General features: G+C 43.9%; 1 protein-coding gene across 5 annotated transcripts in view; it reads right to left on the bottom strand.

Annotated features, from left to right (window-relative positions):
- Positions 1-16,800, bottom strand: part of LOC142465612 (serine/threonine-protein kinase D3-like) — a 79,546-nt gene extending 62,746 nt beyond the window's left edge. Inside the window, exons 1-2 of one of the 5 annotated variants that reach the window (XM_075569713.1) lie at positions 16,542-16,800; positions 9,068-10,401 (exon numbers count right to left, since the gene is read on the bottom strand). In XM_075569713.1, the coding sequence (XP_075425828.1) occupies positions 9,068-9,211 (144 nt within the window). In that variant the 5' untranslated portion in view covers positions 9,212-10,401; positions 16,542-16,800. Of the gene's footprint in view, positions 1-9,067; positions 10,402-11,971; positions 12,141-15,602; positions 15,778-16,541 lie in introns of those variants that run through there. The other 4 variants (XM_075569709.1, XM_075569711.1, XM_075569710.1 and 1 more) reach the window with 4 other exon arrangements.
- Positions 16,801-17,065: the final 265 nt, after the last annotated feature.

Genomic DNA, 17,065 nt, shown 5'->3' with positions numbered 1-17,065 from the left:
CCAACAACATATCCACTCTCTGACAGTGTACAACTGTACCTGACAACATATCCACTCTCTGACAGTATACAACTGTACCCAACAACGTATACACTCTCTGACAGTATACAAATGTACCTAACAACATATCCACTCTCTGACAGTATATAACTGTGCCCGACAACGTTTCCATTCTCTGACAGTGTACAACTGTACCCAACAACGTTTCCATTCTCTGACAGTGTACAACTGTACCCGATAACGTATCCTCTCTCTGACAGTGTACAACTGTACCCGACAACGTATCCATTCTCTGACAGTATACAACTGTACCCAACAACATATCCACTCTCTGACAGTGTACAACTGTACCTGACAACATATCCACTCTCTGACAGTATACAACTGTACCAGACAACGTATCCATTCTCTGACAGTATACAACTGTACCCGACAATGTATCCATTCTCTGACAGTATACAACTGTACCCGACAACGTATCCACTCTCTGACAGTATACAACTGTACCCGACAACATATCCATTCTCTGACAGTATACAACTGTACCCAACAACATATCCACTCTCTGACAGTGTACAACTGTACCCGACAACATATCCACTCTCTGACAGTATACAACTGTACCCTACAACATATCCATTCTCTGACAGTGTACAACTGTACCCGACAACGTATCCATTCTCTGACAGTATACAACTGTACCCGACAACGTATCCATTCTCTGACAGTATACAACTGTACCCGACAACATATCCACTCTCTGACAGTATACAACTGTACCCAACAACGTATCCATTCTCTGACAGTAAACAACTGTACCCGACAACGTATCCATTCTCTGACAGTATACAACTGTACCCTACAACGTATCCACTCTCTGACAGTGTACAACTGTACCCAACAACGTATCCATTCTCTGACAGTATACAACTGTACCCAACAACATATCAACTCTCTGACAGTATACAACTGTACCCAACAACATATCCACTCTCTGACAGTGTACAACTGTACCCGAAAACGCATCCATTCCTTGACAGTATACAACTGTGCCCGACAACGTTTCCATTCTCTGACAGTGTACAACTGTACCCAACAACGTTTCCATTCTCTGACAGTGTACAACTGTACCCGACAATGTATCCACTCTCTGACAGTGTACAACTGTACCTGACAACATATCCACTCTCTGACAGTATACAACTGTACCAGACAACGTATCCATTCTCTGACAGTATACAACTGTACCCGACAACATATCTCTGACAGTATACAACTGTACCCGACAACGTATCCATTCTCTGACAGTGTACAACTGTACCCGACAACGTATCTACTCTCTGACAGTGTACAACTGTACCCGACAACGTATCCACTCTCTGACAGTATACAACTGTACCCGACAACATATCCATTATCTGACAGTGTACAACTGTACCCGACAACGTATCCATTCTCTGACAGTATACAACTGTACCCGACAACGTATCCATTCTCTGACAGTATACAACTGTACCCGACAACATATCCACTCTCTGACAGTATACAACTGTACCCAACAACGTATCCATTCTCTGACAGTAAACAACTGTACCCGACAACGTATCCATTCTCTGACAGTATACAACTGTACCCTACAACGTATCCACTCTCTGACAGTGTACAACTGTACCCAACAACGTATCCATTCTCTGACAGTATACAACTGTACCCAACAACATATCAACTCTCTGACAGTATACAACTGTACCCAACAACATATCCACTCTCTGACAGTGTACAACTGTACCCGAAAACGCATCCATTCCTTGACAGTGTACAACTGTACCCGACAACGTATCCATTCTCTGACAGTGTACAACGGTACCCAACAACATATCCACTCTCTGACAGTATACAACTGTGCCCGACAACGTTTCCATTCTCTGACAGTGTACAACTGTACCCAACAACGTTTCCATTCTCTGACAGTGTACAACTGTACCCGACAACGTATCCACTCTCTGACAGCGTACAACTGTACCCGACAACGTATCCATTCTCTGACAGTATACAACTGTACCCAACAACATATCCACTCTCTGACAGTGTACAACTGTACCTGACAACATATCCACTCTCTGACAGTATACAACTGTACCAGACAACGTATCCATTCTCTGACAGTATACAACTGTACCCGACAACATATCTCTGACAGTATACAACTGTACCCGACAACGTATCCATTCTCTGACAGTGTACAACTGTACCCGACAACGTATCTACTCTCTGACAGTGTACAACTGTACCCGACAATGTATCCACTCTCTGACAGTATACAACTGTACCCGACAACATATCCATTATCTGACAGTGTACAACTGTACCCGACAACGTATCCATTCTCTGACAGTATACAACTGTACCCGACAACGTATCCATTCTCTGACAGTATACAACTGTACCCGACAACGTATCCATTCTCTGACAGTAAACAACTGTACCCAACAACGTATCCATTCTCTGACATTGTACAACTGTACCCGAAAACGTATCCACTCTCTCACAGTATACAACTGTACCCAACAACGTTTCCATTCTCTGACAGTGTACAACTGTACCCGAGAACGTTTCCATTCTCTGACAGTGTACAACTGTACCCGACAATGTATCCATTCTCTGACAGTGTACAACTGTACCCAACAACGTATACACTCTCTGACAGTATACAAATGTACCTAACAACATATCCACTCTCTGACAGTATACAACTGTGCCCGACAACGTTTCCATTCTCTGACAGTGTACAACTGTACCCAACAACGTTTCCATTCTCTGACAGTGTACAACTGTACCCGATAACGTATCCTCTCTCTGACAGTGTACAACTGTACCCGACAACGTATCCATTCTCTGACAGTATACAACTGTACCCAACAACATATCCACTCTCTGACAGTATACAACTGTTCCCGACAACATATCCATTCTCTGACAGTATACAACTGTACCCAACAACATATCCACTCTCTGACAGTGTACAACTGTACCCGACAACATATCCACTCTCTGACAGTATACAACTGTACCCTACAACATATCCATTCTCTGACAGTGTACAACTGTACCCGACAACGTATCCATTCTCTGACAGTATACAACTGTACCCGACAACGTATCCATTCTCTGACAGTATACAACTGTACCCGACAACATATCCACTCTCTGACAGTATACAACTGTACCCAACAACGTATCCATTCTCTGACAGTAAACAACTGTACCCGACAACGTATCCATTCTCTGACAGTATACAACTGTACCCTACAACGTATCCACTCTCTGACAGTGTACAACTGTACCCAACAACGTATCCATTCTCTGACAGTATACAACTGTACCCAACAACATATCAACTCTCTGACAGTATACAACTGTACCCAACAACATATCCACTCTCTGACAGTGTACAACTGTACCCGAAAACGCATCCATTCCTTGACAGTATACAACTGTGCCCGACAACGTTTCCATTCTCTGACAGTGTACAACTGTACCCAACAACGTTTCCATTCTCTGACAGTGTACAACTGTACCCGACAATGTATCCACTCTCTGACAGTGTACAACTGTACCTGACAACATATCCACTCTCTGACAGTATACAACTGTACCAGACAACGTATCCATTCTCTGACAGTATACAACTGTACCCGACAACATATCTCTGACAGTATACAACTGTACCCGACAACGTATCCATTCTCTGACAGTGTACAACTGTACCCGACAACGTATCTACTCTCTGACAGTGTACAACTGTACCCGACAACGTATCCACTCTCTGACAGTATACAACTGTACCCGACAACATATCCATTATCTGACAGTGTACAACTGTACCCGACAACGTATCCATTCTCTGACAGTATACAACTGTACCCGACAACGTATCCATTCTCTGACAGTATACAACTGTACCCGACAACGTATCCATTCTCTGACAGTAAACAACTGTACCCAACAACGTATCCATTCTCTGACATTGTACAACTGTACCCGAAAACGTATCCACTCTCTCACAGTATACAACTGTACCCAACAACGTTTCCATTCTCTGACAGTGTACAACTGTACCCGAGAACGTTTCCATTCTCTGACAGTGTACAACTGTACCCGACAATGTATCCATTCTCTGACAGTGTACAACTGTACCCGACAACATATCCATTCTCTGACAGTGTACAACTGTACCCGACAACATATCCACTCTCTGACAGTATACAACTGTACCCAACAACATATCCACTCTCTGACAGTATACAACTGTACCCAACAACATATCCACTCTCTGACAGTGTACAACTGTACCCGACAACGTATCCATTCTCTGACAGTGTACAACTGTACCCGACAACGTATCCACTCTCTGACAGTATACAACTGTACCCAACAACATATCCATTCTCTGACAGTGTACAACTGTACCCGACAACGTATCCATTCTCTGACAGTATACAACTGTACCCGACAACGTATCCATTCTCTGACAGTATACAACTGTACCCGACAACGTATCCACTCTGACAGTATACAACTGTACCCAACAACATATCCACTCTCTGACAGTGTACAACTGTACCCGACAACGTATCCATTCTCTGACAGTGTACAACTGTACCCGACAACGTATCCACTCTCTGACAGTGTACAACTGTACCCAACAACATATCCACTCTCTGACAGTATACAACTGTGCCCGACAACGTTTCCATTCTCTGACAGTGTACAACTGTACCCAACAACGTTTCCATTCTCTGACAGTGTACAACTGTACCCAACAACATATCCACTCTCTGACAGTGTACAACTGTACCCGACAACATATCCACTCTCTGACAGTATACAACTGTACCAGACAACGTATCCATTCTCTGACAGTATACAACTGTACCCGACAATGTATCCATTCTCTGACAGTATACAACTGTACCCGACAACGTATCCACTCTCTGACAGTATACAATTGTACCCGACAACATATCCATTCTCTGACAGTATACAACTGTACCCAACAACATATCCATTCCCTGACAGTGTACAACTGTACCCAACAACATATCCACTCTCTGACAGTATACAACTGTACCCAACAACGTTTCCATTCTCTGACAGTGTACAACTGTACCCGACAACGTATCCATTCTCTGACAGTATACAACTGTACCCAACAACATATCCACTCTCTGACAGTGTACAACTGTACCCGACAACGTATCCATTCTCTGACAGTATACAACTGTACCCGACAACGTATCCATTCTCTGACAGTATACAACTGTACCCGACAACGTATCCATTCTCTGACAGTAAACAACTGTACCCGACAATGTATCCATTCTCTGACAGTGTACAACTGTACCCGACAACATATGCATTCTCTGACAGTGTACAACTGTACCCGACAACATATCCACTCTCTGACAGTATACAACTGTACCCAACAACATATCCACTCTCTGACAGTGTACAACTGTACCCGACAACGTATCCATTCTCTGACAGTGTACAACTGTACTCGACAACGTATCCTCTCTCTGACAGTATACAACTGTACCCAACAACATATCCATTCTCTGACAGTGTACAACTGTACCCGACAACGTATCCACTCTCTGACAGTATACAACTGTACCCTACAACATATCCATTCTCTGACAGTGTACCACTGTACCCGACAACGTATCCATTCTCTGACAGTATACAACTGTACCCGACAACGTATCCATTCTCTGACAGTATACAACTGTACCCGACAACATATCCACTCTCTGACAGTATACAACTGTACCCGACAACGTATCCACTCTGACAGTATACAACTGTACCCAACAACATATCCACTCTCTGACAGTGTACAACTGTACCCGAAAACGTATCCATTCCTTGACAGTGTACAACTGTACCCAACAACGTATACACTCTCTGACAGTATACAACTGTACCCAACAACATATCCATTCCCTGACAGTGTACAACTGTACCCAACAACATATCCACTCTCTGACAGTATACAACTGTACCCGACAACGTATCCATTCTCTGACAGTGTACAACTGTACCCGACAACGTATCTACTCTCTGACAGTATACAACTGTACCCGATAACATATCCATTCTCTGACAGTGTACAACTGTACCCGACAACGTATCCATTCTCTGACAGTATACAACTGTACCCGACAACGTATCCATTCTCTGACAGTGTACAACTGTACCCGACAACGTATCCACTCTCTGACAGTGTACAACTGTACCCGACAACATATCCACTCTCTGACAGTATACAACTGTACCCGACAACGTATCCACTCTCTGACAGTATACAACTGTACCCGGCAACATATCCATTCTCTGACAGTGTACAACTGTACCCGACAACGTATCCATTCTCTGACAGTGTACAACTGTACCCGACAACGTATCCACTATCTCACAGTATACAACTGTACCCAACAACGTATCCATTCTCTGACAGTGTACAACTGTACCCTACAACGTATCCACTCTCTGACAGTGTACAACTGTACCCAACAACGTATACACTCTCTGACAGTATACAACTGTACCCAACAACATATCCATTCCCTGACAGTGTACAACTGTACCCAACAACGTATCCACTCTCTGACAGTGTACAACTGTACCCAACAACGTTTCCATTCTCTGACAGTGTACAACTGTACCCGACAACGTTTCCATTCTCTGATAGTGTACAACTGTACCCAACAACGTATCCATTCTCTGACAGTGTACAACTGTACCCGACAACGTAGCCACTCTCTGACAGTATACAACTGTACCAGACAACGTTTCCATTCTCTGACAGTGTACAACTGTACCCGACAATGTATCCATTCTCTGACAGTGTACAACTGTACCCGACAACATATCCATTCTCTGACAGTGTACAAGTGTACCCGACAACGTATCCACTCTCTGACAGTATACAACTGTACCCAACAACATATCCATTCTCTGACAGTGTACAACTGTACCCGACAACGTATCCACTCTCTGACAGTATACAACTGTACCCTACAACATATCCATTCTCTGACAGTGTACAACTGTACCCGACAACGTATCCACTCTGACAGTGTACAACTGTACCCGACAATGTATCCATTCTCTGACAGTGTACAACTGTACCCGACAACGTATCCACTCTGACAGTATACAACTGTACCCAACAACATATCCATTCTCTGACAGTGTACAACTGTACCCAACAACGTATCCATTCTCTGACAGTGTACAACTGTACCCGATAACTCCCTCCTTCTGATTAGTCTTGTAATGTATTTATTTCACTCTTCCTGTTCTTTTCCGGACTTGGAAACAGACATAAATCACGTTTATTAATTTTATTATCATTATTATTTTTAAATAGTTCGCAAATGAGAAAGTTTGGGCTGAAGGAGCAGCTCAGTGAGTAAAGACACTCGCTGGCACTGAGTTTGTTGCAGGGGAACCTGGTTCAATTCCTGGTGTCGGCTCCTTGTGACCTTGGGCAAGTCACTTTATCTCCCTGTGCCTCAGACACCAGAAACATAGATTGTAAGCTCCACGGGGCAGGGACCTGTGCCTGCAAAATGTCTCTGTAAAGTGCTACATAAAACTAGCAGCGCTATACAAGAACATGCTATTATTATTATTATTATTATTAAATGGCGTAAATACTAACATAAAAAGCAAAATACAGCTCCAGATTGCATAATATTAGGATTTTATGCATTCGCAAGCCAAACTACAAACCTTTTGACTGAACCAAATTCAAAACACGAGACAATTTAAAGTCCAAAACTAAACAAAAAAAGCGGGAGCAATTGCACATCTCTATAATAATGTATTAACATATACATTTATATCCATACATTAATGCAGTGTATATATATATATATATATATATATATATATATATATAATCAAAAAATAAATAGATGATACCGTTCTGTGGCTAACGAAATGCTTTTATTTGTGCGAGCTTTCGAGATGCACTGATCTCTTCTTCCGGCGAACTCTCTTCCCATGAGCGCTAAAAGCCATGTCTGTACATACTGTGCTATATGTATCCACACACATACTAATACTCCTTGTTTTTCCATCCCTATACTCCAATAGGGACCACATAGTATTCACACACTTTTAGTTGTGCTACAATCTCTCACATTTCCACATTTCTCACATTTCCACACCCACCCACACCATTTATATCCACTCCCACTCCACACACACCTTTTGTAAAGCACTGTATATACTGTGGGCTCTCCATTCATTTTTATTCACACTGATACACACACACTCTTACATCACTTGCTTTCAGGAACCTTTTGACACCTCTAGCCATAAAACACATCCACACCGGGGGAAGGACTAGCACAGATAACATTCCAATAGACACTGTTGTTAAGTATACCTTTTGCTTGCTTCATTCATTGTAACATCGCCGGAAGAAGAGATCAGTGTATCTCGAAAGCTCGCACAAATAAAAGCATTTTGTTAGCCACAGAACGGTATCATCTATTTATTTTTTGATTATTGAAGCTCGGCTAACACGGTACTGATACCTCTACATGTATGTATATATATATTTAGGTATTGTACATTCCATATCCCTGCACATTGATAAAGTTCGGCTTAGAACAACAAACAGATATTACCCCTATTAGAAATCCTCATTTACTGTTCAGCTTAATCCCAAACGCCAGCATGTTCCAACCCCAGAGAAACTTCCATGTGAAATATTTTTTATGAACCCTTTTAAATATGGCCGGCATTTAAAATTCCCACCTTACAACTCTGCTCCTAATCACTGCAATTTTGGGATTGTTGCAGAGTTCTTTACCTCATTTAGGGCCGACCCTGACCCCCTCCTGACCTGAGAGATGCGTGATGTATTTCCTGTGTATTGTTTGTAGTTAGGCTTTCGACTTTGAAACAGATGCTGAAGAAGGTCTTATATAGCTGAGCACTCTCACTTTACAACCGTGATTTAGAGGGAGGCAGAGGGCGAACAACTCACCTTCTTCTCTACGAGGTCCACAGCCAACCTCTTGATGGTGCTATAGATAGCCTCACTGGGTTGAAGGTGATAGGCTTCACGGGACAGGCCTATCTGAAGCCTGATGGACATCCTGCCCTGGGTTTCCTTCTCCAAAGTCATCATGAAGTCCACAAGCTCTGAGTTATAGGAGAATGCCCGGCCCAGAAGACTTCAACCATCCACTGCTCATCAAGGAAGTAATAATCTAGGCTTGGCCTTCTGAAAGAAGGGGTCCAACCTTACAAATGTCAACTCCTTATCTTTGTGTCTCCAAGATGGTGAATTTAATTAGTTTCTGAGCACTTCAGGACAGGCATCTGCAATTGCCACAGGTTCACTAACTAAGTCAATTATTAATCTGTTTTAATTCACCAAAGTCCATGTTCCTAGGGTGGTTGAATTTAGATGTCCAATAGAGAAGCCTTCACTAACTCTCTCTCTTAGATGCTAAACAAAATTAGATTGTAAATTCTTCAGGACAGATTAGTAAACTCCATTGGTTTGTTAGCCAATGCTATGGAAAAGTCAATATTTCTGTCTTCCAAATGTGGATGGAATTTAGATGTCCAGATATATCTCATATATATCAACTGCTAAACAAAACTAGTTTGCAAGTTGATTCCCAAGTGAAAAGGTAATTTATTAGTAAATTCTAATGGACCAAAGTCCATCTTCAAGAGAAGGTGGCAATTCAAATATCTAATGAATAATAGCTCCATGTGACCGGTAGATGGTATAATAATTAGATTGTAAGCCCTTCAGGAATGGATTCGTGGAATCGTATGCGTTTCTTAGTAAAGCTATGAAAATGTCAATTAAGAACTGTTCATTATCCAACGGTTATGTTCCAAAGGTGGTTACCATCAGACATCCAATGAAGAATCCCTTTCCAAGATCATCTAGCCTTCTCTCATATACTGAGCATTAATTAGATTGTAAGATTTTAGGGATAATCATTTTCTAAACCAGCGAGATCCAAAATGCACTGTAAAACAGGCCAGATTTTTCCTAATTTACAATTAACAAATATTTAACCAAATCGGTTGGCTTGAGTTATCTTTTGGAGAATCGTTCAACAAATTGCCGTCTCTTTGTCCTTCAAAGGCTGTGAGGATTAGATTGTAAGGCCTTTGGGTAGAGATCCATGTCTTTAAATTACATGAGCAATGGTGAGGAAATGTGCATTACAGAAGCATTTAAGAGGCCAGTGTTTCTGTGGTGGACTTCCCATCAGGTTCCATTCCTTATACTGTAGGATGGAGGTAAATGATTTTGCAGGGAAGAATCGGTGGTTTTGTGATATGGTCTTCCCTCTGTTTGAGAGAATGAGAGCGTTAGAGAGATAAAGAAAAGACAAGTGAAGATGGATATAGATTACAGATATAGCACTTGTTATTAGTCCCACTTGCGGCAAGACGTATAAAATACTCGCAGGAGACGCCAGTGTGAAAAGGGGGCGGGGGCTAACACATTATCGCTCCTGGTGCAACGCTCCAGAGTGCTAGATCTGCATATAAATATATAGGATAGATAGATAGATAGATAGATAGATAGATAGATAGACATAGAACTATAGATAAAAATATAGGTCAATACAAATATAGATAAATACAAATTGATAGAGATGGATAGCAATATAAATTGACACATGTAGATTTATTTGAGTCTATTTCACACTTTTGTTTTTTATTGAATCAATACAGTATAAACCAGGGCTCTTTAACTGGTGACCAGTGATCAAAACGCAGCCCACGAGGGCTCTCCAGCTAGGAAACCAGTGCGCATAACCCAGCCTGGCGAGGGCTCTCCAACTGGCGACCAGTGAGCCAAACCCAGCCCGGCGAGGGCTCTCCAACTGGCGACCAGTGAGGCAACCCCAGCCCGGCGAGGGCTCTCCAACTGGCGACCAGTGCTCCAAACCCAGCCCGGCGAGGGCTCTCCAACTGGCGACCAGTGAGCCAAACCCAGCCTGGCGAGGGCTCTCCCACTGGCGACCAGTGAGCCAAACCCAGCCTGGCGAGGGCTCTCCCACTGGTGACCAGTGAGCCAAACCCAGCCCGGCGAGGGCTCTCCAACTGGCGACCAGTGAGGCAACCCCAGCCCGGCGAGGGCTCTCTAACTGGGAACCAATGAGCCAAACCCAATCTGGCGAGGGCTCTCCAACTGGTGACCAGTGAGCAAAACTCAATAAATTGTATGTCTTTATTTATATCGCGCCAAAAGTGTACTCAGCGCTTCACAAAGAATACAGTACAGGGAATTATAATAATACAATAAGTGTAGCAAAATCAGACAATAGGAAAGAAAATCCCTGCCCCGAAGAGCTTACAATCTAAGAGGTTTGAGGGGAAATTTACAGAGACAGCAGGTGAGGGAATAAGTGCTGTAGATGGCAGTGCTTAGCCACAATGGGTGGTAGGAATGACTGAGTGTGGTACTATAGCTATGAGTGCAGGCTATTGGGATGCTTGATTAGTGAGACTACAGTAGTTTTAAGGTTAGTCAGTATTAAAATGAGAAGTTTTACACCATTTGCAGGGGAAGAGATGGCAGGGAGGCGTGGGTGAGATCAGGTGTGTATGTCTGGCTTCAGGCTTAGGGGAGACCCTCAGCAGCAGGAAGGAGTAGATAGAGGGTGTGAATAGAGGATTTGTGTGAGTGTTTTTTTATTGTGGGGTAAAGAAGTTATTGGGAGAGAGGTGTATAAATAATGGTGCAGTGGGTAGTGGGGAAGTTTGAGAGAACAGAGACATTCACAAAGGTGTGAGGAAAAAGAAAAAGCAATAGGAAGGGCACAGTAAGATGCAGGAGGAGAGACTTCCCAGGTACTGGGGGATTGGAAGAGTACAAAAAGTCACAGCTTTTAGAAAGTTAGGTTCTCACAGTTGTAAAGTTGTTGTGCAGAGTCCAGGTCTTCCGCAAATCTTCACCTCCAATTTCAACTCCACAATTAACTCTGACAGACACTTTAAATGTGACACTTAAGATGGGACACAGCCAAGACAGTTTGTCTTAAATACTCTGAACAAATGTAATTGAATAACAATTAAGGGAGGGGTCTGCCTAATCAACTCACAGGAACATACCCAAATAGTTAATTACATTTTAAGTTCTCTTGCAATTGATGGTAGAATTCAGCTCAAGGAAACATACCCAAATATTTTATTAAATTTTAACTTGTGACCAGTGAGCCAAACCCAACCCAGCGAGGGCTCTCCAACTTGTGACCAGTGAGCCAAACCCAGCCCAACGAGGGCTCTACAACTGGGGACTTGTGAGCCAAACCCAGCCCGGCGAGGGTTCTCCAACTGGTGACCAGTGAGTCAAACCCAACCCAAAGAGGGCTCTCCAACTGGCGACCAGTGAGTCAAACCCAACCCAAAGAGGGCTCTCCAACTGGCGACCAGTGAGCCAAATCCAGCCAAGCAAGAGCTCTCCAATTGGGGACCAGTGATTCAAATCCAATCCGGCGAGGGGCTCTCCAACTGGTGACCAGTGAGCCAAACACAGCCCGGCGAGGGCTCTCCAACTGGTGACCAGTGAGCCAAACCCAGCCCGGTGAGGGATCTTCGACTGGTGACCAGTGAGCCAAACCCAGCCCGGCAAGGGATCTCCAACTGGGAACCAGTGAGCCAAACCCAACCCAGCGAGGGCTCTCCAATTGGTGACCAGTGAGCCAAACCCATCCCGGCGAAGGAGCTCCAACTGGTGACCAGTGAGCCAAACCCTGCCTGGTGAGGGATCTCCAAATGGGAACCAGTGAGCCAAACCCAGCCCAGCGAGGGCTCTCCAACTGGTGACCAGTGAGCCAAACCCAGCCCGGCGAGGGCTCTCCAACTGGTGACCAGTGAGCCAAACCAAGCCCGGCGAGGGCTCTCCAACTTGTGACCAGTGAGCCAAACCCAGCCTGGCGAGGGCTTTCCAATTGGTGACCAGTGAGCCAAACCCAGCCCGGCGAGGGCTCTCCAACTGGTGACCAGAGAGCCAAACCAAGCCCGGCGAGGGCTCTCCAATTGGTGACCAGTGAGCCAAACCCAGCCCGGCGAGGGCTTTCCAATTGGTGACCAGTGAGTCAAACCCAACCCGGCGAGGGCTCTCCAAATGGTAACCAGTGAGCCAAACCTGGCCCGGCGAGGGCTCTTTAACTGGTGACCAGTGAGCCAAACCCAGCCCAGCGAGGGCTCTCTAACTGGGAACGAGTGAGCCAAACTCAGCCCGGCATGAACTTTAAACTGTCCCCAGGGACGTCTGCTCCTGCTCATTTCACTGTCGTCATCTTCACAACTGAATGAGTTGTTACATTGAAACTCACTTATAAGCTACCGCAATGTAAACATATGGTACAGACGCTATAAATGTCTCCAACATGTTAGAAGTATGTCGTTTAAGTCTTTAAAAGTATCCAAAATGACAGTACAATGCGCCTGTGGTCCTTTGACTTAACTTTTTCAGCTCTGGTACCTTTGGAAAATGAGTTGAAAAGCCCCTAAAATAAACCTTTCAGAAAGAGAAATGTGTCAAATGTCTTATCATTTGACAGTACCACTAATTTTTAAGCTGCTTTGCTATATACATATATATAGCAAGAGACAGAGGTTAATGAGAGGGAGAGAAAGAGAGATGGGGAGGAATGAGAGAGACACAGAGAGACAGATATGGAGAGAAAGAAAATGATGCAGAGAGAAAAAGAATGAAAGGGGAGGGAGAGAGAGAGAGAGAGAGAGAGAGAGAGAGAGAGAGAGAGAGAGAGAATGAAAGGAGAGAGAGAGAGAGAGAGAGAGAAAGAATGAAAGGAGAGAGAGAGAGAGATTATAGAACAGACAGAGAAGCTGGAGACCTACCACAGCCTACAGAGAGAATACACTCTGGCACCCTACCTGCTGAAGGTAAGAGACCCAAAGCAGAGACAGACTTTACCCGCAGCCTGGAAATAGAAACAGGCAGACACAGACAGAACTGGAAGCCCCGGGAGATGAGATTGTGCCAGTGATGTGTGCTAGGAGAGGTGTGTGTGAGAGGTACAGGCAGACACAGACAGGACAGGAAGCCCCGGGAGATGAGACTGTGCCAGTGATGTGTGCTAGGAGAGGTAGAAGATGAAACTCACTTCCCTCTGCGCTGCACACAATACTCTGAAGTGAGGAGCGCCCACCTAGAGAAAGTCACAGCTCTTATCCAGAACTTTAATAATATAGAAGAGAACCAAAAAATAGCGATCCTCCTGGGAGGAGATGAAACCCACGCAGAACTGGCTGCACACTATATCAGCACCTGCCACAGGCTGAGACGCCCATTAACCCCCACATCCCTGTGTAACTGAAAACCCATGTACAGTGCAATCATTATACCCTACCCCCTATAATTCATGTACCGTGCAATCATTATACCCTGCCCCCTATAATTCATGTACTCTGCAATCATTATACCCTACCCCCAGTAATTCATGTACTGTTTAACCATTATACCATACCCCCTATAATTCATATACTATGTAACCATTATACCCTAACCCCTATAATTCATGCACTGTGTAATCATTGTACCCCACCCTCCATTATTCACACTTTGGCAATACTGAAAAGTTCTTCCTCATGCCAATAAAGCTTATTTGATTTGATTTGATAGTGAGAGATACCAACAGTGAGAGAGAGACAGAGGGAGAGACAGAGAGACAGAGAGAGAGAGAGAGAAAGAGAGAGAGGTAGAGAGAGGTAGAGAGAGACCCAAGCTTTGACTCTCTGAAGTTTGGCAGTATTGATCCGGCGTTATCAAACAGAGAACTCCACTTAATTTAACAGAGATTACACACACACTTGAGGTCCAGAGAAGAAGACACATAAGGTCCAGAGAAGAAGAGGGGAGGGAGACATACTGTAAGGAGGGACAAAGGGGGGTGGTTTGGGAAAGAGAGAGAAAATGGAAAGGAGTATGCGGGAGAGGAGAGAGAATAAAGAGAACGTAAAAGAGAGAACGGGAACGAGTGTGTGAAAGGGAGGAGAGAATGAAAAAAGGAGAGAGAGGGAGAAAAGGAGAGAGGGGGAAGAGAGGAGAAAGTGAGAGAAAGACAGAATAATAAAAGTAGAGAACGTAGGACAGAAAGAGAGAGGAATGAGAGAAAAGGGAAGAGAGAGAGGGGGAAGAGGGAGGAATGAGGGCAGGAAAGAGAGAGAGAGGGGGGAAGAGGGAGGAATGAGAGAAGGAAAGAGAGAGAGAGGGGGGGAAGAGGGAGGAATGAGAGAAGGAAAGAGAGAGAGAGGGGGAAGATGGAGGAATGAGAGAAGGAAAAAGAGAGAGAGACAGAGGGAGAGAGAGAGAGAGAGAGAGAGAGAGAGAGAGAGAGAGAGAGAGAGAGAGAGAGAGAGAGAGAGAGAGGGGGAGGGAGGAGAGACATGAAGAGAGAGGAATGCGAGAGAGAGCAGAGAAGGGGAGAGAGAGAGACGGGAGAGAGAGTGCGAAAGTGTGCAAAAGAGAGAGAGAGCAGCAGAGACAAACTTAAACAACAAACATGTCCCACCTCACCGCCTACCCCAGATAATAACCTTGATTCCAGCGAGAGCGCCGGTCTCCTGCGGGCGCCTGTGCTCAGGCGTCTTTCTCTTTCCTCCCTTAACATTTAAATTCTTTCTTTTTTTTTTTTTTCTCTCTGTGTGTGACTTTCAGACAGGAAATTCAAGAGCAGCTCCGTCCTGCCCCTCCCCTCCAACGCCTCTGTGTGTCTCACTATATATATACACACATACTATATATATATTCACATACACATACAGGAGGAGATTCCCATTTCTAACGAAACGGGTTCTCAGGGGGAAAATCTTTTTTGCGTCACAAGAAGCGCATAGTGGCCACATGTCCACTAAGTGCAGCGCAAACCACTGCGTGTTTATTATCAGTGTGTACATACTCAGCATTACTATACAGCGTGGCGTGTTCATTATCAGTGTATACATACTCAGCATTACTATATACAGCGTGGCGTGTTCATTAACAGTATATAAGTACTCAGCATCACTATACAGCGCAGCATGTTCATTATCAGTGTATAAAAATACTCATCATTATTATACAGTGCAGCGTGTTCATTATCAGTGTATAGAGATACTCAGCATCATTATACTGTACAGTGCAGCAAGTTCATTATCAGTGTATAGAGACTCAACACAATTATACAGCGCAGCATATTCATTATCAGTGCATAGATACTCCATCATTATACATCGCAGCGTGTTCATTATCAGTGTATAGAGATACTCAGCATCATTATACTGTACAGTGCAGCAAGTTCATTATCAGTGTATAGAGAGACTCAACACAATTATACAGCGCAGCATATTCATTATCAGTGCATAGATACTCTGCATCATTATACAGTGCAGCGTTTTCATTATCAGTGTATACATACTCTGCATCATTATACAGCGTGGCGTGTTCAATATCAGTGTATAGAGATACTCACCATCATTATACAGCGCGGCGTGTTCATTATCAGTGTATAGATACTCTGCATCATTATACAGCGTGGCGTGTTCAATATCAGTGTATAGAAATACTCATTACCATTATACAGCGCGGCGTGTTCATTATCAGTGTATACATACTCCGCATCATTATACAGCACACCGTGTTCATTAGCAGTATGTAGAGATACTCAGCATCATTATACAGCGTGGCCTGTTCATTATCAGTATATAGATACTCATCATCATTATACAGCGCGGCGTGTTCATTATCAGTATATAGATACTCATCATCATTATACAGCGCGGCGTGATTATTTTTAATAATAATTATTATTTATTAGCATATTATCTAATTCTCACACACTCCCCCGTGTCCCCTTTCCCCTCCTCTCACTCCTTCTCCCTCTCCCCCCCCCCACTTCTCTCCATATTTCTCACACCTCTCTCTTTCTCCCACTCCCTCTCTTCCCCCTCTCTCTATTCCTCCTCTCTCTCAACTCCCCCTCCCTTAATGCAGATA

The sequence above is a fragment of the Ascaphus truei genome, chromosome 14, assembly GCF_040206685.1.
Source record: "Ascaphus truei isolate aAscTru1 chromosome 14, aAscTru1.hap1, whole genome shotgun sequence".
Classification (NCBI taxonomy): domain Eukaryota; kingdom Metazoa; phylum Chordata; class Amphibia; order Anura; family Ascaphidae; genus Ascaphus; species Ascaphus truei.
The sequence above is the reverse complement of the archived record's forward strand: the minus strand, read 5'-3'. Positions and strand labels throughout refer to the sequence as shown.